The sequence below is a fragment of the Nycticebus coucang genome, chromosome 7, assembly GCF_027406575.1.
Source record: "Nycticebus coucang isolate mNycCou1 chromosome 7, mNycCou1.pri, whole genome shotgun sequence".
In the NCBI taxonomy this organism is placed as follows: Eukaryota; Metazoa; Chordata; class Mammalia; order Primates; family Lorisidae; genus Nycticebus; species Nycticebus coucang.
In genome coordinates, this window is record NC_069786.1 from 54,629,723 (window position 1) to 54,652,106 (window position 22,384).

The window sequence follows — 22,384 nt, forward strand, 5'->3', positions numbered from 1 at the left end:
TTTTGCCTCAGTCTTTCTGCTAATTATTTGGTCTGTTCAGGATTTCTGTTTCTTCCTGATTCAGTTTTGAGAGGTTGTGTGTTTCCAGGAATTCATTCATTTTCTCTAGGTTTTCTAGTTTGTGTACGTATTGGTTTTTGTACATAGTATTCACAGGTGGTATTTTGTATTTCTGTGCCTGGTATCAGTTGTAAGGTCTCCTTTATTTTTTCTAATTGAACTTATTTGAGTCCTTTTCAGTTCAGTTTCTGGTTAATCTGGCTAGTGAGCCATCAATTTTGTCCTGTTTGAAGAACCAACTCTTTGTTTCATTGATCTGCCTTATTATTTTTTGGTTTCCATTTTGTTTAGTTCTTCTTTGAGCTTTGTTATTTCTTCTGCTGGTTTTGGGTTTGGTTCTTTTTCTAGTTTCTTAAAATGTGACATTAGGTTGTTAGTGTGTGATCTTTTTGATGTAAGCATTTAAAGCTATAAACTTTCCCTTAGCCCTGCTTTTTCTGTATCCCACAGATTTTTGAAAGCTGGAGTTCTCTTTGTCGTTCACTTCAAAGAATCTTTTGATTTCCATCTTAATTTCATAATTGACCCAAGGATCATTCAGTGGCAGGTTGTTTGATTTCCATGACTTTTTGTGGATTTGAGAGGTTCTCTTGGAATGGATTTCTAGTTTTATTTCACTAGAATAAAACTAGTGGTCTGAAAAAGTACGTGGTATGATTTAGATTTTTCTGAATTCGCTAATTGCTTTGTGGACTATAATATGATCAATCTTGGAAAATGTCCCTTGTGCTGGTGAGAGGAGTGTATATTCTGTAGTTTTGGAATAGAATGTTCTGTAAATAGTCAATTAGGTTTAATTGTTCTAGAGTGCCGATTTAAGTCCAGTGTTTCTTTGTTGATTTTCTGCTTTGATGATGAAATATATTTCTAAGTTTCTTTTTTTTTTTTTTTTAGAGACAGAATCTCACTTTGTCACCCTTAGTGGAGTGTTGTGACATCACAGCTCACAGCAACCTCCAGCTCTTGGGCTTAGGCGATTCTCTTGCCTCAGCCTCCCAAGTAGCTGGGACTACAGGTACCTGCCATAACGCCCGGCTGTTTTTTTGTTGCAGTTTGGCTGCAGCTGGTTTCAAACCCACCACCTCTATATATGGGGCCCACGCCCTACTCACTAAGCCACAGGCGCCACCATGTTCCTTATGAGAAGTGATTTGAGAATTGAATTGGGGTGTGAATGAAATCCTTCCTCAGAAGACTTTAAAGGTTCATAATTTTTTTTTAATTAAATTTTTGTTTTCAATTTCAGCTGGCTTTCACTCTTCTTAGTTTGAAGTTTTTTTTTTTAATTTTATTTTTTTACCTGTTCTTTCTTTAGTGATTCTCTTGCCCTTTGCCTCCCAAGTAGCTGGGATTATAGGCGCCCGCCACAAACTCCCAGCAATGTTGTTTTTCTTTTTTTTTTTTTTTTTTGGTAAAGATGGTTTTTCGCTCTGGCTCACTCCTGCTCATACTGGTCTTGAACCTCCGAGCTTAGGAAATCCACCCACCTCTGCCTCCCGCAGCACTGGGACTACAGGCGTGAGCCACCACGCCTGGCTTAAAGGTTCATAAATTTTTTTTTTTTTGCGATTTTTGGCTGGGACTGGGTTTGAACCCGACACCTCAGGCATATAGGGCCAGTGCCCTACTCTGTTGAGCCATAGGCACCGCCCTAAAGGTTCATAATTTTAAATGCTCCTTCAGATCTGGAGAAAGTAAAGACATTGAGGGATAGCAAGTATGTTCAGGAATTTGGTTTCTAGAAAGCCCTTTCCCTTTTCCCACATGTAATTCTATTTTATATGTTTGACCAACTGCTGGATGACTGTTCTTCATCTTTTTGAGTATCAAATTTAACTCCTAACAGGTGTAGCCCTACTTAATGCCAGACTGCTAGTTTTCATTATGAGAGCTACTTAATTTGGCTTGGATTTCATTCTCGTTTGCAGAGTTCTGGTGCATGTAGGCATTATGAGTCTAATCTAATAGCATTACATTCCGTGTGATAACCTCCTCTAAGGTTATTTTGCTGAAAACTCAGTAGTTCTCTTTCTAAAAGAACTACATATTGCCCCATATTGCACACAAAAATCTGTTGGTGTGAATTGACTTCTCTGAAATGGTCATTTCACCCTACAAACTCACATTAATCCAGTCTCATTGGAGAGTGGACTTTTTTGAGTTATTATGTATTGAATAACATTTCAGTTTTAATTTGTTTTAAAAATTATGCTTGTTACTGAAATATGAAATTATGGTTAACTTTAATTCAAAAGATCTTGTAATCCCTTCTTATGATATTGTTAATATCTGTTGTATCCCTACTTTTATGAGAGTTGGTAAGTGGATTTCTAAACTTTTTGGTTATATAGAACTTAGACAAAATTTTTATTTATTGCTAATTGTCCTTTAAACCAAGTCTGCAGGATGGCAAATTCAGGGTAAAAGTAGAGCTGTTATTAAGATTCCGTCATCAGTTTCTCATCAATGCCCGGGTAAGCAGACACTTTAAAGAAAACAGTTTTTAAAGATATAAACAGGAGATTGTCTCGAGCTCTTAACCTTAGAAAATCAACCCCTAGCTTTGAATAATTAATTAGAATCGTTACTATGGAGAAATTTTAGTTCACATAATTTCTGTCCAGGGAGACGTTCACCCTCTGCTGGGTCAAGGCCAAAATGTCTTTCCCATTAGTTGTCTGAAAGCTGGGGGTTTATTTTAAACAAAACAAAAACTTTTTTTCAATTTTGGCTCATCTGACACCAGTCCTAGGAACTTGGTTCTCTACATCTTTAGAAGCCTTTGTAATTTCCAGCATGAAGTTAGATCCTAGGCTGTCTGTTAGGCTAAAGCTGCCAAGCAATGGGTTATTTTCTCAGGGCCAGGGTCCCTAAGCCAAACTCCCTAGGCAGGAACAGTCTTGGAAAACAGACCTACCGTCATCTTTGACCAGGGCCAGACCCATGTGAATGTGAAATAACAATGTATTAATAATGATCTTCAGCACCGCTGCCTTTCAGATTGGTCAGACAAGAACATAGTTGGTGCTGGAAACTTTTCTAGTTTCAGAGTGTCTGATTTTGGGTTTATTTCTCCCTTTGGTCTTTAAAAGCAATGGCTGTTTTTTCTGAATCATTTCTTCATAATAATTCCCACACTATAGCTTTTTTCACTTATATAAACCAACTTGAAAGAGCAATTGGAACATTTCTCATAAAACATCTGTATGGTGTATGCCTTTTTGCTCTTAACTAGAACCTGGTTGTAGTAGGGCAGGAACAAAGCAGATGGAATTTTAAATCCCGATGAAGTTATTTCACAAGATGATTGGAGGGAAAAACAATGATTGGGGAAAATACTTGGAAATTTGACCACTCATATGTTGAGTTCTGTGCCAACTCTCATTATATAAGTAAATCATAGTTAAGTTTCTCTATAAATTGAAGCTGGCTATTTGAGACTGCTCTGAAACTTGGGTAATAATATCTCCTGCAATATGGAAAAATTTTGCTGTACTGTTTCCAATTAAAAACAAAGACACAAGAAAATTCATTTTTATGTGCTTTAAGTTGTAATCATAGAAATTAATGAAATATTTACATCTAAAGCATTGAGTTCTGCTTTTCATATCCTTTGTAGATTTTTTTTCTGACAATCTTTTCCTATACTTTTATGTTAATACCTATTTTGAGAATTTTGAAAATATAACTGAATTAAATTTAGTATTCTTAAAAAGAAACCAAATACTTTTCAGAAGTATTGTAAAGATACTCTATTTTAACTTCCTCAAAAGACTATGTCAAATGTATCTATTTTAAGCTATTGGTAAGATTTTAGTGGGTATATACAATTATATGTATAAAAGGCTATTTGAAGTGTTATATGCAGTGAGATTTTAACTGTTGAAAACATTGAGCTATAAAGATAATTAACGAAAAATTATTTAATGATTTTTTTTTTTCTATCTAGGAAATGCTTATATTATAGCTGGGCAAAAAAGTGTTTTCTGGAAGCTCTAGAGGCATGTTGGAGAATGCAATATTGAAAACTTTAAAGTTTTTCAGAAAGCACATTCACCTTGTTTTTGCTTTTCCATCAGTGGAATACAGTGAGTACTGTATTTCTCTTGACCTTGAGTTAGGTCTAAGGGAGCAAAAATCAATATTAAACTGTAAAGTGGGGAGGGCCAGATGAGGGCTTCTGTTTCTTCCTCTTCCTGCTTTACCTTAGGGCCTTGATCTAAAACAAACAGATGAGGTGCTGTGTTTTATTTAGAGGCTCTCCAGAGAGGACTACAACATTTACCACGTTTTGCTATTTTGAGTGACCTTTATCAGAAAATGTTCTTGTTACTATTATTAAACTGTTACTTAGTCTAAAAATTAAGTAATTTCTGCACTCTTAAGATTGAGAGTGTTCTGATATCAGTCTGGATCTAATAAGAGCTTAGAGTGGAAATAGGATGTTAATGTCTTTTCTGTACAACAACATTATTTAGAAAAATGAATAGGAAAAAAATTCCATTTTACAGTAGTAACAAAACTTTAATGATCAACCTAAGAAGAAATGCCCAAGCTTTATACTGAAGATAATGATAAAACTTTACTGAAGGACCTGGAAGAATACTTGAATAAATAGGAAGAAATTCTGTATTCCTGAATAGGCTGATTTATTATTATTTTTTTCAACTGACTTGTTCCTCCGTAATTATCTGTGCATTCCATTTAATCTCTAACGCAAGCCTAATTAATTTAAAAAAGATTTTATTTTTAGGGTAATTTTAGGTTCACAGCAAAATTGAACAATAGGTACAGAGATTTGCCCTCCCACGTGCACAGCCTCCCCTACTACCAACATTCTCTGCCAGAGTGGTACACTTGTTACAATCAGTGAACCTATACTGACACATTATTATTACCCACAACTTATAGTTTACATGGGGGTTCACTCTTTCTGTTGTACATTTTATGGGTTTGGATGAATTTTTTTTTGCAGTTTTTGGCCAGGGCCAGATTTGAACCTACCACCTCTGGTATATGGGGCCAGCGCCCTACTCCTTTGATCCACAGGCGCCACCCCTGGTTGAATGTTTAATACATACATTCGCCATTATAGTTTTATGCAGAGTAGTAGTGTTGCCTTAAAAATGCTGCCATTAAAAAAACACACACAACATAAAATTGACTTAAATTTGAAAGAGAAAATAATTAATGGAAGTCAAAGAAAATTGGAAAATGTGGGCCACATGCTTTGAAGTAGTTGAGCCTGCTTCACATGTCTGGGTTCCAGCTGTGGGAGAGGCTGGAAGAGTGTTTGGACTTCTTAGCTTCTACAGGACAGCATGCATGGTGTTGATGATTCTTTAGCTGTAGACATTAGACGGGTTTCCTGCCCTTCAAAAACTAATGAAGCACAGATAACTTAGTACAGCTCATTTTAATAGTGACCACTAACTACATAGCAAATAAATTGCTCAGCCAGTGTTTTTTTTTGTTTGTTTTTTTTAATTAGAACTTAAACAATTTTGTCTAACATCTGTGATATAATTAAAGCTCAGAGTTGGTAGTGTTTTTTCCTTTGAATTCTGGAGATTTCGGCTTCTGGAAGCATTGGGCAGGACCTTTTGCCCTCCTTGGAGAGGTCTGGTCTCTGTCAGAGTGTCCCTTCTTCAGTCTTGAATTCATAATGTTTTGCCCTAACTCCTAGTTATTTGGTATTGGTGCAGAAGTAGGTTCAAGTTGAGGTAGAAGAGCAGGGTTCAGTGAACTTTTAATTGTGGTATGCCTCAATTAAAATATAGACTGATTAAGGAGCAGTACTTTTATGTGCCAAAATAGCAACTTTTTATTAGTCTTTTCCCTTTCAGTTTAATTATTTGTGTCCTTTTTTCAGCAGGGGGGGCTTAGTTTGAAGCAACTTATTAAAAAAGCCATTTGACCTTTACCTTTCCATCCTTAAAACCCAGGTGGTTGGCTGAATAAACTTGTAATGATGTTAATTAAGGCATCGGATCATCTCTAAGCCTGTGTGTATACTGAATTAATCTGTTAGCTCTGCATCTCATTCTTCACTTTGAATTTGATGTAAAAGGAAGCTGTTTGCCTCTAAAGTTTAAAAGCCATTGATTGGATTGTTAAACTTGGTATTTTAAGCCATTCCAGGCTGAGGTCTGGCTTGCAGTGTTACCTTCCAAAAATGCCTCAGTACAAACGATGCTTTGTTTTATGCGGAAAATATGAAGCTGCTTTTGATTATTCTGTGCTGCCATTGCCCGTTTTCTGTGGTTGTAGACCATTATTTAGGAATTTGGTGCAGTAAGTTGGCTTGCTGAGCTATGGATATTTGGTATCTTCTTGTTAACGGACTCCAAAAACGTTTCCCAAGCAATAAAGCAAGCAGAAATAGTTTAGGTTAAAGGTATTGTATTTCTCTTTACCAGGAGATTTAAACAAATTCTGTAAAATATTAGGGCACAATTTAAACATGGAATGGAACCAAGCTGGTTTTTAATAGGAGCAGGAATGCTGTTTGTTCCCTTTCATTTGATCAGTTCTTTTCATTGGTGTTTGTCCTTGTTGTTCCTCGTGATTGTCACAAAGTCAAGGAAAAATGCAGACCTTGGCATTAGAGGACACAGGTTCAAATCCCAGCCTGATAACCTTCCATTTAACAGGAACTTGAACCAATTTTCTTAACTTTGATAAACTACCTTAGGAGGGATGTTATCAGGGTTAAATAAGAGAATCTTTCTGCAAAAGCATCTTAGCTGTGATTTAGCTTCTGCTAAATACCCAATATATCTTTTCTTGAGAAAACTGTATGGTACCTTAAAGAATAAACAAAATTGCTTTTTAAAGTTCTCGTTCTTTTCTAATAGAAGAGAAAGCAGAACTGATCTCAGCAAATACTCTGGCATCCACTTTGGGTACTATGCGCTCTTCTCCCATCTTTATCTTTTCCCCAGTGACATGCACATAGGTGGTTATAAGGGTTTGAGATCTTGTCTGGCATCTTTGTAGATCATAGAACTGGCTGGTAGCAAACTCAAGGTTAAGGATGGAAGAGAGCCGTCTGCACACTGCTTTCTTCCTGATGATTGTGCCTTTGTCTCCTTCCCGAAATCAAACAAATTGTGTCGATGTGTATTTTCTTTGTGAGCCCCTCTCCCCCAACAGCAGATTTTCTTTATAACTCTAGATATATAGAAAACTTCTTTCCAAGTACCAGATGTGAGGAAAAAAAAAAAATATATATATATATATTTATAAAATATATATATATATATTTTGTTTTTTTTTTTATTTATTCATTCACTTTGTCACCCTTGGTCACTAGGGCTATGCCTTCATAGCTTACAGCAACCTCAAACTCCTGGGCTAAAGAGATCGTCTTGCCTCAGCCTCCCAAGTAGCTGGGACTACAGCCCCCCACCACAACGCTTGGCTAAAACTTTTTTTATTTTTGATAGTAAGCCAGAAATCAGGGTGCCAGCCTGGTCAGGTTCTGGCGAGGGCTCTTTTCTACCTTGTGAATGGCTGCCCCCTCCTTTTGTTCCTAACATAGCTGGGAGGAAGAGACTGCAGACTCTGGTATCTCTCATGAAAGTGCTAATCTCGTCACAAGGGCCCCACTCTCACAGCAACCATCTACTGTGGTCTCACCCTAATTTAATTATCTCCCAAAGGCCCTGTCTCCAAAATTCCTCACATTGGGGAGTTAGGGCTTCAACGTTATGATTTTGAGGGGACACAATAGAATCATAGTATTTTATTCTAATTATGTATGTAATACTGTATTTCTTCTTTTTTTTTTTTTTTTTTTTTTTTTGAGACAGAGTCCCAAGCTGTCGCCCTGGGTAGAATGCTGTGGTGTCATAGTTCATGGCAACCTCAGATTCCTGAGCTTAAGTGATTCTCTTGCCTCAGCCTCTCTAGTAGCTGGGACTACAGGTGCCCACCATAACACATGGCTATTTTTGGTTGTTGTTGATGTTGCAGTTGTCATTGTTGTTTTAGCGGGCTGGGGCCAGGTTCGACCCTGCCAACTTCCATGTATGTGGCCGGTGCCCTACCCACTGAACTACGGGCGCCGCCCTGTATTTCATTGATTGTAAAACACACCATTACTTTCTGTACTGCTAAGGAAGAAAAAACTGCTGTCAGCTAAAGTGCCATAGTATTTTATCAGTCAGAATGCTTGTTACAGTTAAGATTTCCTTTAATAAGAGAAGTAAAGGGAATTCGTCTTTTAACCAATGCCCAATATGTATATGCTCATTGTAGAAAATTTGGAAAATACTTACAAGGATAAAGAAAAAAACTAAGATACTCTATATTTTTGCTTTACCCTTTTAAAATATCATTAATAATGAAAAGTATCTAATATTTTATTGTATCAGGATACTGTGGTTTTATTTGGGCCCATTTTGTTTCCATATTTTTCTACCATTATATGAATTTCTGATTATTTTAGTAGAATATGTGCTTAGGCACAGGATTAATAGTGAAAGGAAATGGAAATGAACTTTTTATAAGCTCTTAGTGCCTCTTGCCAAATTGTTTTCCAGAAATGCCGAATTGGTCACCACCTGTATAAGCAGCATGTGAGCGTGTCTTTTGGCATGATTTTTTTTTTTTTAAGATACAGAGTCTACTTTATCGCCCTCGGTAGAGTGCCATGGCGTCACAGCTCACAGCAACCTCCAGCTCTTGGGCTTAGGTGATTCCCTTGCCTCAGCTTCCCGAGTAGCTGGGACTATGCCTGGCTGTTTTTTTGTTGCAGTTTGGCAGGAGCTGGGTTCGAACCTGCCACCCTCAATATATGGGGCTGGTGCCCTGCCCACTGAGCCATAGGCACCGCCATGTTTGTATGATTCTTGCAAGTATTGGGTGTGTTGTGGATTTTAATAATCATTGCCAGTTTTGTAGGTTAAAACATGTATGTCATTGTTTTTAATCAGCATTTCTTTGAGGTCAGTAAACCTCATGAAGTATTCAGTGCTCATCTGTATTTCCTATTCAATGATTTCCTTATCTTTTCATGCTCTTGTACGTTTTTTCTGTTGGGGATATGAGAGGCTTAATAATCTGGGTTTTTCCTTTCCTTGTGCGGCTGTTGGAGTGTAGTAGTGGGGTTTTTATAGAAAGTCAGGGAATTTTCATCGAAGTCACTAATGGTGAAATTGCCTATGTTAGGTGGATAAAAGTGTCTGCTTTGCTAAATACTGTATTTGTGCTGAGGCTAGAGTTCCATTATTCTGATTGGCTTTATATTCAGTAACTTAATAGAGAAACCAAAAATAACTGTAAAACCAACTAGAATGAGTCATCAAGTTGTCCAAAGCCTCTGTGCATAGCCAAAAAGTCAAGATATGCTGGAAGCCTGACTCTGGCCAGTTCCTAACAGCAGACAGGGTCGGTTCTAGCAACATCTTCTTAGTAAATTGTCATATTCGTTTTTTTGTTTGTTTGTTTGTTTTTTGAGACTAGAGTCTCACTGTGTCGTCCTTGGTAAAGTGCTGTGGCGTCATAGCTCACAGCAGCCTTTAACTCTTGGGCTTAAGCAATTCTCTTACCTCAGCCTCCCAAGTAGCTTGGGACTACAGGCGCCCACCACAATGCCTGGTTTTTTGTTGCAGTTGTGATTGTTGTTTAGCTGGTCTGGGTTGGTTTCGAACCTGCCAGCCTCGGTGTATGTGGTCAGCGCCCTACATACTGAGCTACAGGCGCCACCAACTTTGTCATATTCTTAAGTGCAAACTTCTTTTCATGCCTGCATATCCTTGGACTATTATGTGTAGGGATTCTTTTCCAAACTGAGATAAAGGAATTACATTTTCAAGTTTTAGATCTAGAATGATTTTACAAATTCAGTTCATTTTCTTCACTTTTTGAAGACCATTTGGGAAAAGAGGGATTGAACAACTGCCCAAAGTCATACAGCTAGTTAAAGCAGTGATGGGATGAAAGTATAGGGTTTTTTTCTTTCCCCCCCTTTCACCCCCTTTTTGCTTTCTTTCTATAACTCAAGGAACAAATTGTAGTTTTTATTGCAAATGAGTTGTTTGTACCACTGGCCGCTCTGGCTGGCCTTCTTTTTTTTATCTCTAGGAAAACATCTGTACTCCTGAAGTAGAGGATAATAGATTTTCTTTATAATTCCTCTCTTGGGGAATGCTTATTTTGATTATTTTTTCTTTTTCCCAGAAGGATTGTTTCTGAGAATATTACATGGTCTTAATCTAGACTCAGAGTCACTGTGTAATATCAATAATTCTTTGTACCTTAAAGTTAAGTTCTGTTTAGTATTCTTGCGACTGCTATAAATCCATCCTTTTCTGAAAACATTTGTTTTGGTAAAGCCGTTCAAACTCCATAAATGTAGTAAATAGTTAAATATAGTGCATAATTATAGAAAAGCTATATGAGGGTATTAAAGAAAAAGAATAAACATCATCCATCATCTTATTTATTCTTTGCTTCCCTTTCACTCCGCAAAGGCAATTAATGTTAAGTTTCTTATATGATCTTTCTAAATACTTGCTACGCGTGTGTGTTGCACATGTTAACATATCTGCACATCTTCAGATCCTCCAGATCTCACATGTTCTTTACCATGCATCTTATTCTGTAAACAACTATGTTGATGATGCATTTTTAGGTATTTTTCATATCAGCAAATGCCAATATATTGACTTCTAGGAAGTGGCTCAGGATTACATTGGGTTGGTACACTGTAATTTATTTCATTATTCTCCTGTTGATGGACACTTAAGTTGTATGTTTTCTGTTATTACACATTATTTCTAGAGTGGTTGCTTGTGTGTAACCGCTTATGCTTTCATAGAATAATGGTAAGAAATACTATTGAATAACAAGTTTATTCACTTGTGATTATTTTGTCAAATTGTCCTTTGGAAAGGTGGTGTTAAATATAATTCTTCCAGCAATATATGAGCATACTTGTTTATTCAGTCCTTACCAACCTAAATTAGGATCAGTCTGTTTCATCTTTACCAGTATAATGGCAACTATTGTATGTTGTTATTAATAATGCAATTCTTTTTTTTTTGGTAGAGACAGTTTCACTTTATTGCCCTGGGTAGAGTGCCGTGGCGTCACACGGCTCACAGCAACCTCCAACTCCTGGGCTTAGGCAATTCTCCTGCCTCAGCCTCCCAAGTAGCTGGGACTACAGGCGCCCGCCACAACGCCGGGCTATTTTTTTGTTGCAGTTTGGCCGGGGCTGGGTTTGAACCCGCCACCCTCGGTATATGGGGCCGGCGCCCTGCTCACTGATCCACAGGCGCCGCCCAATAATGCAATTCTTAATTCAAACACGCTCTTGTAGGTTTATTGTTTATTTGAAACTACACTACCTGGGTTTGAATCCATGCTCCACAGTTTACCAGCTGTGTGAATTTATACAAATTACTTTTTTTTTTAGAGACAGAGTCTCACTCTGTCACCCTTAGTAGAGTGCTGTGGCGTTACAGCTCACAGCAACCTCCAGCTCTTGGGCTTTAGGTGATTCTCTCGCCTCAGTCTCCCGAGTAGCTGGGACTATAAGTGCCCGCCATAATGCCTGCCTATTTTTTTGTTGCAGTTTGGCTGGGGCTGGGTTTGAGCCCATCACCCTTGGTATATGGGGGCTGGTGCCCTACTCAGTGAGCCACAGGCACTGCCCTAGACAAATTATTTAACCTTTCCATGCCTTATGGTTTACTTATGAAGATTAAACGAATTAATATTCATGAAGTGCTTAAACCCTTGCTTTGCACATAGTATATGTCATTTAAGTATTTATCAAAAATAAATAAAAATTTGAATTCTTTAATCTGCCTGTTTTTTACCTACTTTTTTTTTTTTTTTTTGCTGTGTTCTGTACCTATTTTAATGTTTTGGTAAGTGGTTAACTGTGGATTACTTACTAAAGTTCTGAGCAAGGCAACATATGTGTTCTGTTTCATGTTGAGTTATAAAGCCTAAAAAGATTCATCTAAGTCATCCTTCATTTTCAATAAGATTAAGTGAAGGATTTTGTATTAATTCTCTAAGTTCAGTGTTGAAAACTGAGAGGTTGTAAATCATTTTTTCAGGGAGGTCAGCTCTCTTTATTTCCCTGCTTTGTGTGTGAATTTTGATTCTACTAATCTGATTAAACCTCTTAGAGCTACATCCTTAGCTTTAAGATCCTGAAGATTAGAGCTCCTGGAGGGTTTCCACCCCCTTCCATCCATTAAATTGTTACTATGGTTATTGGACTCCTTACACAGTACTTCAAATCCTTTCTGATTTATGGGAGCAGTGTCTCAAAGATGAATAAAACTCTGTTGGGTTGGTTTCAAAAATCTTTAGAGTCCCAGTCTAAATGTGCCTGCAGTTCTCTTTGAACAAGTTAAGTTTCATTTTTTTCCTGAACTTCAGTTTTCTTGCCTATAAAATGAAGGTGATAATCTCTCTTGTGTGTCAGATAGTAATTATGAGGGTTGAATGAAATGTAGTCTTTTTAAAAATTGCAAGTATGCTAACATTGAAGATTGGGAATTTTTAAAAAAATGCATAATACTTGGTTGTGAGAAATGCCTTTTTTTTTTTTTTGGCCGGGGCCAGTTTTGAACCTGCCACCTCCAGTATATGCGGCCGGCACCTTGAGCCACAGGCGCTGCCCTACAGGAATGCCCATTAAGCAAGGAAAAATAAAGTATATTTGTGCAAATATTTAAACTTAGATCAGGGTTTTTGGTCCTCAGATATTATGGGAGAGAGATGAGATACCTCTTTCTTATTCAAGACAGTTCACCGGGAAGTGACTTCTCTGGAGAAAAGATGACAGTACCTGTGGACAGTTGTTTTTTGTTGAGCATTTACCGTGTATCAGACAGTGTGGTAAATTACCTCACGTAGTCAATAGCTTAGTATCTGACGTGGAAAAACTAGGTTAAGACTATGTGGTTACTAAGGGGTAGAGCCAGAATTTGAACCTGCATTTCTGTCCACCCATCCCTGAGAAACCCCGTGTCTGTGCCTAGTATAGCAGCCAGCTGTCTGGGTTCAGCTCAAGTTGGGTACAGCCTGTTGTATTTCCATTTCTACATCTGTTCCGTGGGGATAATAACAATGTCCACTTCTTTTCCATTGTTGTGAGAATTAACTGAATTATAGTACTTAGAACAGTGCCTGGGTGATCGTAAGCATTTTATAAATGCTTTTGTTATAACTTAGGGTAATTCTTACATGATTCTTGCTTTTCTTCTCCTTTCGCAAATGGTGGCATCTTGGATGTCATTGTTTCCTTAGCTCACTTGTCTGTGTGGCAGACAGTGACCCTTGCCATTCCGTCTGGCAGGTGGAGGAAAAAGCCATGATATGATCATAGGTGTGTCCTTAGCAGGGTGCTGTAAAATGGGAGATTTTCTAGGAGGTGGAATGGGGCAGGGATATGAGGCCTGGTGCAAGGATCTGAAGCTGGAAGTCTCTGTGTCTACAAAGATAAGTGTGCATTCCAAGCTGTCGTGCACATGTGATTTAGCATTGATGTCAACTGAACAAGAACAGGCTCTAGTGTAATTGCGTAGTGCAGTGATTCCTAAACCTGGCTGGTTCGCCTTGGCCCTTGTGACTCAATACCCAAAGACCTATTCAATCACTCAGCGGGGTGGGGTTCAAGCATTTTTTTTAAACGATTTTTTTTTTTTTTTTTTTTTTGAGACAGAGTCTCACTCTGTTGCCCAGTCTAGAGTGCCATGGAGCCATAGTTCATAGCAACCTCAAACTCCTAGTCTCAAGTGATTTTCTTGCTTCAGCCTCCCAAGTAGAGATGGGGAGGCTGGTCTTAACCCCTAAGCTCAAGTAATCTACCTGCCTTGGCCTCCCAGAGTGCTAAGATACAGGCATGAGCCACTGCACCCAGCCTATGGTTTTTGAATGGATAGCCACGTTTGGGAACTGCTGGTTCCTCGTTCTCCACACCCCAGCCAGCTTAGGTAGATGCACATGTTTGTGACTCTTAAAAACTCTTCAGAGGAGAGTCCCTCATCCCTTACTAAGCCTGTTCTTGGCCAGTGTGTAGAGATAAACATGAAGTACAGAAATCAAAGCGGATAAGTGAAAGGGTTCCAGGGCGGCACCTGTGGCTCAGTCAGTAAGGTGCCGGCCCCATATAATGAGGGTGGCGGGTTCAAACCCGGCTCCGGCCAAACTGCAACCAAAAAATAGCTGGGCGTTGTGGCGGGCGCCTGTAGTCCCAGCTACTCAGGAGGCTGAGGCAAGAGAATCGCTTAAGCCCAGGAGATGGAGGTTGCTTTGAGCTGTGTGAGGCCACGGCACTCTACCGAGGGCCATAAAGTGAGACTCTGTCTCTACAAAAGAAAAAAAAAGTGAAAGGGTTCCATTACAGAAATTATACGGGGACAATCCTTTTGATCAAAGCAATTTGTCAGTGTATTTTATTTGGTTCTTGTTTTTATGCCGATTCCTTGTCAACATTTGTTTGTTCTCATGTTTATACTTGCAAGTTAGATAAAAAGTAATAGCTATTGAATATAATTTTGATGTTTAATTTTTATGACACTTTATAGAAACTGTTAGAGGGCTTTTGTCCAAGAGTGCTACTCAAAGAATGAATGAAGTAACGCACATTCCATTTTATATTTGAGAATTCATGATTAGAGTGGAATGTTAATACGGTTAGTTGCAGTGAGACAATATTGACATTGTTGCTAAGATATTTTACTAGACGTGTCATTGAGGCTGCTATTTTGAAAACTGAGCAATGATTTTTTTTTTTTTTTGGTGGTGATGGTGAAGTAGGGATATAGCAAATAAAATACATAGGATGTTATATACAAATAAGATACGGAAAATGCAGTCATCTCATTCTCTCCCTCCCTCCTCAGTATGGATGGAAGAGGACCTTGTTAAATAGCTGCTTGTCCACAGTTGATTTAATTAGCTGATTTCTAGACTATGAACTCAGTTGGTTGCATTGCATTTCGGGGCATGTTTTTGTGGAGAAGATACTTTAAGTGCTGCTTAGAAACTTTGAGGTATTTTTCTCAAATATTTATAGATTACATTTTTCTTGTAAAGAGTTTAAGTAAGATAAATGGTAGCAGCTCCCTTTATTCTCTCCCTTTTCTCTTGCAGTGAGGCTCGTTGGCAGACAGCTTTGCTGATGGGACTGCCAGAGTTTGGATTTGAGTAGTTAGTGAGGGGGTGGTGTACTGGTTATGGTATTGTTCTAAAAGTCTTTTTTTCCCCTCCACTTATTTTCCACCCCCAAAATGTCAGCATGTCCAAGATGACAGAATGTTCCTGATGATTATCATTCAGAGAAACGTGACTTGCTAAATTATCTGTGGATAAGTCAGAATTTCTTAAGCACTGAGCAATGTTCCATGCTCGTTGTGCGGGTGTTGGTTGGGGAATCCACTGTCTGGGGTAACAGTCCAGTGTAATCGTGGGATTGAGTGTTCTGACTCTGGAGTCAGACTGCCTGGGTTCAAATCCAGATTCACCTCTTACGGCTGTGGGATCCCAGGCAATTTACCTAGCCCTCCCCCACAAACCTTAGTTTCCTCATCTAAACAAGGGTGCAGTGACAGCATCTACTTCAAAAGGAAGAGGTTGACTATGTAAGTTAATGTACTGCTCTGGTTGGTTTGTCCCCACCAAAACTCATGCTGGAATTTGATCTCTAGAGGCAGTGTTGGGAGGTGAGGGCCTGTGGGAGGTGTTTGAGTTATGGGAGCAGATCCCACGTGAATGGCTTGGTTCAGCTTTTTCCATAGTGAATGAGTTCTCCCTCTGGTGAGATGGGATTTGTTCTCACTGCAGTGGATTAGTTCCCAGGAGGGTGGTTGTATGAAAGCCAGGGTGCCCCTCAGGTTTTCTTCTCTTCGCATATGTCTGTGACCTTCTTCATCGTTTTGTAAAGCAGCACAAAAGCCCGCTTCTCTCCGGATCCCAGGGCCATGCCGTTGAATTTCTCAGCCTGTAGAACCATGAGCTAAATAATCCTCTCTTGTTTATAAATGGCCTAATCTCAGGTATTCTTTTATAGCAACACAAAATGGACTAATACATACATGTACGTAAAGTGCTCAGCACCGTGTCTGGCACAAAGTAAGCGCTTAATAATTGCTAGCTTGGCCAGGTAGGGAGGGCCCGTGCCTGTAATCCTAGCACTCTGGGAGGCTGAGGCAGGTGGATATCTTGGGCTCAGGAGTTCCAGACTAGCCTGAGCAAGAACCAGACTCCGTCTCTACTAAAACCAAAAAAATCATCTGCGTATGGTGGCAGGTGCCTCTAGTCCCAGCTCCTTGGAAGGCTGAGATAGAAGGATCACTTGAACCCAGGAGTTGGCAGTTAGTATGAGCTAGGCTGATGTTTCTCCAGTCTGGCTGACAGAGGGAGACTCTGTCTCCCCCCACAAAAAAATGTGCTGGCTTAACCCTTAGGGGCAGATACTTTAATGGGTGTACATACATAGTTAAAACAGAACTCAATATAAATCCTGACACACTGCTCAGGTACTTACTTAACATAAGTTTGAAGGTGAGTGATCTCTGGTAATAATGGTTGGGCCTCTGCCAATAATTCAGATGGAGAATGGCTTTAGGAGCCAGATAGCTCACTGGGGGAGTCATGGTCCTCTGGCTGCCGCGTTGCACGTTTCCATGGGTACCATGGACAATAGCTGTACCATGTGGAGCATGCGGACCCTACCATTGTCATTTCTCACGTTAACCTCAAGGTTCTGTGACAAAAGTGAGTTCTCTGTTATTACAAATTAAGAGGGTACATTTGGGTTGTTTGGAGAAAGTTTAATGTTAAGAAAAGCATTAATTGCTAGAGACCGGATGTAGAAGACAGGGAGACCACAGTGTAGACAGCTGGCTCAGTGAGGTTCCTTAGAAATGTGCCAAAGTCCCTGGGGGGAGGCACTGCATCTTGGGCCATGCAGTGGCTGCAGGGGGCAGCCAGTTCAGAATTTCGTTCTGAGAACAGTCAACACGGAAGACCCCCTGACATCAGTGAGACCTGGATATGGGCAGGTCTGTGCCAGGTGGATTGAGTTAATAGTGGCCACAGCTCAGGGTGCCTGGATAACGGAAGAGTAAGCTCCCTCCTTCCTGGGAAGAGGACTCAGGAAAGCAGGAATCGCAGGAAGTTGACAGCTGTGCAGTGGAGTAGCTTGCTGGGGAAGGTAATAGGAGATGGATACACAGTGTCTTTTAACTTAGAAAATAGTCTCTTTTAATTAGGAAAGTGTTTAAATATATATATCAAACTGCAAATGTAAAAGGAAGGGGAAAAACTAGCCAGACTTCCACTCCCTGAAAAATAATCGCAATCAGCATCTTATTGTGTTTCCTTCTAGTTTGGGGGTTGTGTGTCTTACTTTTCCGTGATCCTCACACGGAAGATGGCGTATAGTGGCTTAAATGTTTATCCATGTGATTTTTAAAAAATGGTGACCATATGATAAACTCTGATTTTTCTTTTTTTGTAATTGCAGTCCCTTGGCAATGAAGGTGGTCATTGCGGTGTTCTGTGCTGCTCTTGTTTGTGTAGAGGGGTGGGTTGGGGTAAAGAGAACCTTCCCTGTCTTTTGTCCCAGGCAAGTTTGAAAAAAAAAAAAAAAAGAAAGTGAGCTATTATTATCAGAATCCTGGCAGGACACTGCCAGTTATTGTTTTAAGAGGTTGCCAGATAAGGTGAGAGATTCTTTTTGCACTATGGGGTAAAAGACATGGTTCAAAAACCACACTTTCTGAAAGAGAAGGGAGAAGTAAAAGAGAGACAGTTGAGTGAAGCCCTAGAAGGGCTTCTAGGATAGGGTTTTTATAGAGTTTATTGCATTAAAAAACAACAACAACACAGTGTTCTCACTGTCAAGTAGTTAATTTTGAGTCTTTAGTAGCCTTTTTTTTTTTTCTTCAGAAGGACAAATAGGTTGTGCATTTTCTTAGCCTTTGGGAAGTTTTTTTTCAGGGGGTTGATATGATTTATAATAGAAAACTTAGTGCAGTTTTAGATTTGGTCATGCTTTTCATTCCCTTAGGTATTGTATAATAGATAATAGATGTTGTTCTTTTGACTTCTGGCTTTGAATGTTGTAGATGGAATTGTGTTCCCAGAAAAGGTACAGTGAAGTCCAGACCCTGGACACCTGTGAGAACCACTCTATTTGGAAATAGGGTCTTTGTAGATGTAACCAAGTTTAGATGAGGTCACACTGGATTGGGGTGGGCCCTAACCCAACATGATTGTTGTCCTTAGAAGAGAGGGAGCAGGCCGTGCGATGACGTGGGCACAGATGTGAGTGATCAGTCTATCTGCCAAGGAATGTCCAGAGTTGAGGGCAACCCCGGAAACTAAGAGAAAGGCGTGGACTAGACTCTGCCCTAGTGGCTTCCGAGCAATCACGACCCTGCCTTACACCCTAATTTTGGACTTACAGACTCCAGATCCATGAGGAAATAACTTTCTTTCTTTTTTTATTTATTTATTGTTATTATTATTATTTTTATTGTTGGGGATTCATTGAGGGTACAATAAGCCAGGTGGAAATAACTTTCTGTTGTTTAGGCCACCTGGTCTGTGGCACTTTGTTATAGTAGCTCTAGGAAACCAACGTAAGATGTCTGAGTGCAGCCAGGTTCTGGTCCCTTTCACTGTCTTTGTGGTTTTGACTCCTATTAAGTACTGAAAAAAATACTTACCAGGATGCCTGTGATAATTTGTAAGTTATTTTATTGGTTTCTAATTTTTTAAAAAATTTTTTCTGAGATATAAGTTATTTTATTGGTTTCTATTTTTTTTTTAATTTTTTTTTTGAGATAGAGTCTCTCTCTGTCTCCCTGGGTAGAGTGCTATGGCGTCATAGCTCACAGCAAACTCAAACTCTTGGGACTAAAGCAATCCTTAATGCCTCATCCTCTGAGTAGCTGGGATTACAGGTGCCTGCCACAACGCCCAGCTACTTTTTCTATTTTTAGTAGAGACAGTGTCTTGCTCTTGTTCAGGCTGGTCTCAAATTCCTGAACTCAGGCAAGGCACCTGTCTCGGCCTCCCGGAGTACCAGGAATACAGGACCCCGACTGATTTTGTAAGTTTTTTAAAGCATTAGTTTATCTCTTCCTTATTTCTTCTCAGAAACACCTTTTATTTTCCAGATCTATAACTTTTTTCACATGGTTAAAATTTTTGCCCTTTCTTTCTGCATTTTAGGGAAACTTTCCCAAGCTTATTCTATTCATCGGTGGCTGGATTTTCTATAGTGTTAATTTTGTTTTGCTGCTGGAAATATGGGTCATGATTTTGTTACTGTTTTTTAAATTTCCTTTTCTTATCTTTAATAGTCTATGGCATAAATATATGTATAGCGCATTTTAGTCTATAAGACTAAGATCATAAAAGAAACCCCCTATAAAGGATGTAGAGGCCATGCTATCATATGGTCTACTGAGGTTGCTGAGCAGTTTAATTTTGTCCTCCAGTCTTCTTTCTTCGAGTCTTCACAAAGATGTTCCCTTTCCTTTCACTAGTAAGCTGTGTTCTTAGTCCCCCATCATTGATTATGTGGGGTGGGGGGTTGAGGGAGGCTTATGAAAAGAGCTAATCAGCTATATATTACTGATCAGATCTGTTGGTAGGCCTGGATTGGAGATACAGAGGCAGACCATAAGGTGAGGGATTCACATCTTCACCCGCATGATGGGGTGGGCTTTGATGTTTCATAGATTGCAGCTCGGTTAGGCCACCAAGTGTTAGTTGCAACAACAAAGGATGCTTCTTTGCCATCCTTAAGATTACTAGACATTTTTTCTTTTCTGATCATTCCTTTCTTTTGTTTTAGTTTTTTGCACTTGTGAGTTTTTGTCTTTGACTTTGTAGTTTCAAATATTTTACATGGGTGTTGGAAGAGGCTTTGCCAGGATCACTAGCAGATGCAGTGTTGTTGTTGTTGTTTTGAGACAAAGTCTCACTTTGTTGCCGTCAGTAGAGTGCCATGGCCTTATAGCTCACAGCAACCTCCAACTCTTGGGCTCAAGCGATTCCCTGACTTCAGCCTCCCAAGTAGCTGGGACTACAGGCATCCGCCACAACACCTGGCTATTTTTAGAGATGAGGTCTGGGTCTGGCTCAGGCTGGTCTCGAACCTGTGAGCTCATGCAATCATGTCTTGGTCTCCCAGAGTGTTAGGATTACAGATGTGAGTCATCGTGCCTGGCCTAGATGCTGTTTTAAACAGAAACAGGATTTCCTACTTCTATCACCTGTGTCCTCCCTCCACCCTATCCTCTTGTCAATTTGTTCCCCCTTCCCTTTACCTCTCAATGCCTAGATCATCCTGTTCTGCCTCCTTTCTTTCTTTCTTTCTTTTTCTTTTTTTTTTTTGAGATAGAGTGTCACTCTGTCACCCTGGATAGAGTACCATGGGCTGACCATAGGTCACAGCAACCTCAAACTCTTAGACTCAAAGTATCCTCATGCCTTAGTCTCCTGAGTAGCTGGGACTACAGGCACCCAGCACAATGCCCCGCTAATTTTTCTGTTTTTAGTAGAGACGGGCTGTGGGGTCTTGCTCAGGCTGGTTTTGAACTTCTGAACTCAAGCAGTCCCCCTGCCTCAACCTCTCAAGAGTACTAGGATTATAGGCATGAGCCACCATGCCCGGCCTGCCTCGTTCCTTTCCCTTTTAACTCCACTTTCTTCCCACCCCCCATTCCACTTTACCCCCGTGCCTAGCTTTCCCTCGCCCTTCCCCAGCAGACCTGATGTTTCCCTGGGCTTTGGATTATCCATGTCCCTGTCTGAGCATGCATCTGCAAGTGTGCCCATACTTGGTCACTGACAGCAGAGATGACCAGGACCTGGAAGGGAGAGATAGAGAAGGGTGGAGGGAGAGAAGTGCAGACAGCAGCGAGCCCACTACTGACAGGACTGTGGTGGGTTCCTTGCTGGTAGCGTCTGACCTTCCAAGTAGGGTTCTGGTCTCTTCTTCCTCCTGTGTCCTGTGCCCACTGCAGTTAGCTGCACACGAAGTCTCTGGAGAGCAAGCAGTGGGCGCCACATGCTCTGAGCACCTACTTTGTGGACTAGAACCTCATTTTACCCACTTGACAAATTAGGCCATAGTGGGTAGCTCAGTTAGCCTCAAGATCTCCAAATCACACAGCTCAGTCTAAGAAATATAAATGTAATTATTTATAGGAGACATATGCACACAGAAAAAAATGTAAACCATCTAAGCTCCCAGGTGGTCAGTTCCCATTCCCAGAGGCAACCACTGCTACCAGTTCCATGTGTGTCCTCCTAGAGACCCTCCATGCTCCTATGGGTGTGCATGTTTACCCATACAGGTAGTAAACATATACTGTGTATGCATGCATATGTACACACGTGTGGATACACACATACACATGTTCACAGAATGCACTTTTTTTTTTTTTTGTAGATACAAGAGTCTTGCTTTATGGCCCTCGGTCAAGTGCTGTGTCATCACAGCTCACAGCAACGTCCAACTCCTGGGCTTAGGCAATTCTCTTGCCTCAGCCTCCCAAGTAGCTGGGACTACAGGCACCCGCCACAACATCCAGCTATTTTTTGGTTGCAGTTTGGCCAGGGCTGGGTTTGAACCTGCCACCCTCGGTATATAGGGCCCGTGCCCTACTCACTGAGCCACAGGCGCCGCCCCTGAGAATGCACATTTTAATAATAGAAGCTTACATATTTTTTTTTAGTTATTTTTTTTTTTGAGACATAGCTTCACTCTGTGCTTTGAGTAGAATTCTGTGGGGTCCATAGCTCACAGCAACCTCAAACTCTTGGACTCAGCTAGTCTCTTGCCTCAGCCTCCCAAGTAGATGGGACTACAGGTGCCTGCCACAACACCCGGCTAGACAACTTACATTCTAATCATCTACGTGATTGAGTATAGGTTCCCTGAAGTTTCTTTTTCTTTTCTTCCCTTCCAAATTTTTCTTGTGACAGGGGCATAGGCATTCCAGATCTTTTTTTTTTTTTTTTTTTTGAGACAGAGTCTCACTCTGTCTCCCTGGGTAGAGTGCCATGGCGTGATCATAGCTCACTGATCCATGTCCCTATGTGAGCCTTCTTGCTTCTGTGATTCTCAAACATAGTTGCATGTTAGAATCACTTGGTGAGCTCTAAAGACCATTGCCTGGCCTGTTCTCCGACCAGTTAAAACACCCTCCCTGGGTTTGGGGGTCCATCTGTGTGGAGGGAGTTGAGAGCTGCTGCTCCAGTCCGGTGGTGCTGGTGAGCCTGGCAGAGCCACAGAATCCGAGTGGTATGTTCCGTGGACCTAGGCGGC

The 22,384-nt window shown here is 40.2% G+C and overlaps 1 protein-coding gene across 7 annotated transcripts in view; it reads left to right on the forward strand.

Annotated features, from left to right (window-relative positions):
• TANC1 (tetratricopeptide repeat, ankyrin repeat and coiled-coil containing 1) overlaps window positions 1-22,384 on the forward strand; it is a 270,909-nt gene that overhangs the window by 105,886 nt on the left and 142,639 nt on the right. For 4 of the 7 annotated variants that reach the window (XM_053596904.1, XM_053596906.1, XM_053596905.1 and 1 more), the window contains exon 2: window positions 4,010-4,148. The exons of the other annotated variants lie outside the window; for them this stretch is intronic. In XM_053596904.1, the coding sequence (XP_053452879.1) occupies window positions 4,064-4,148 (85 nt within the window). In that variant the 5' untranslated portion in view covers window positions 4,010-4,063. The remainder of the gene's footprint in view (window positions 1-4,009; window positions 4,149-22,384) is intronic. 7 annotated transcript variants of the gene reach the window in all.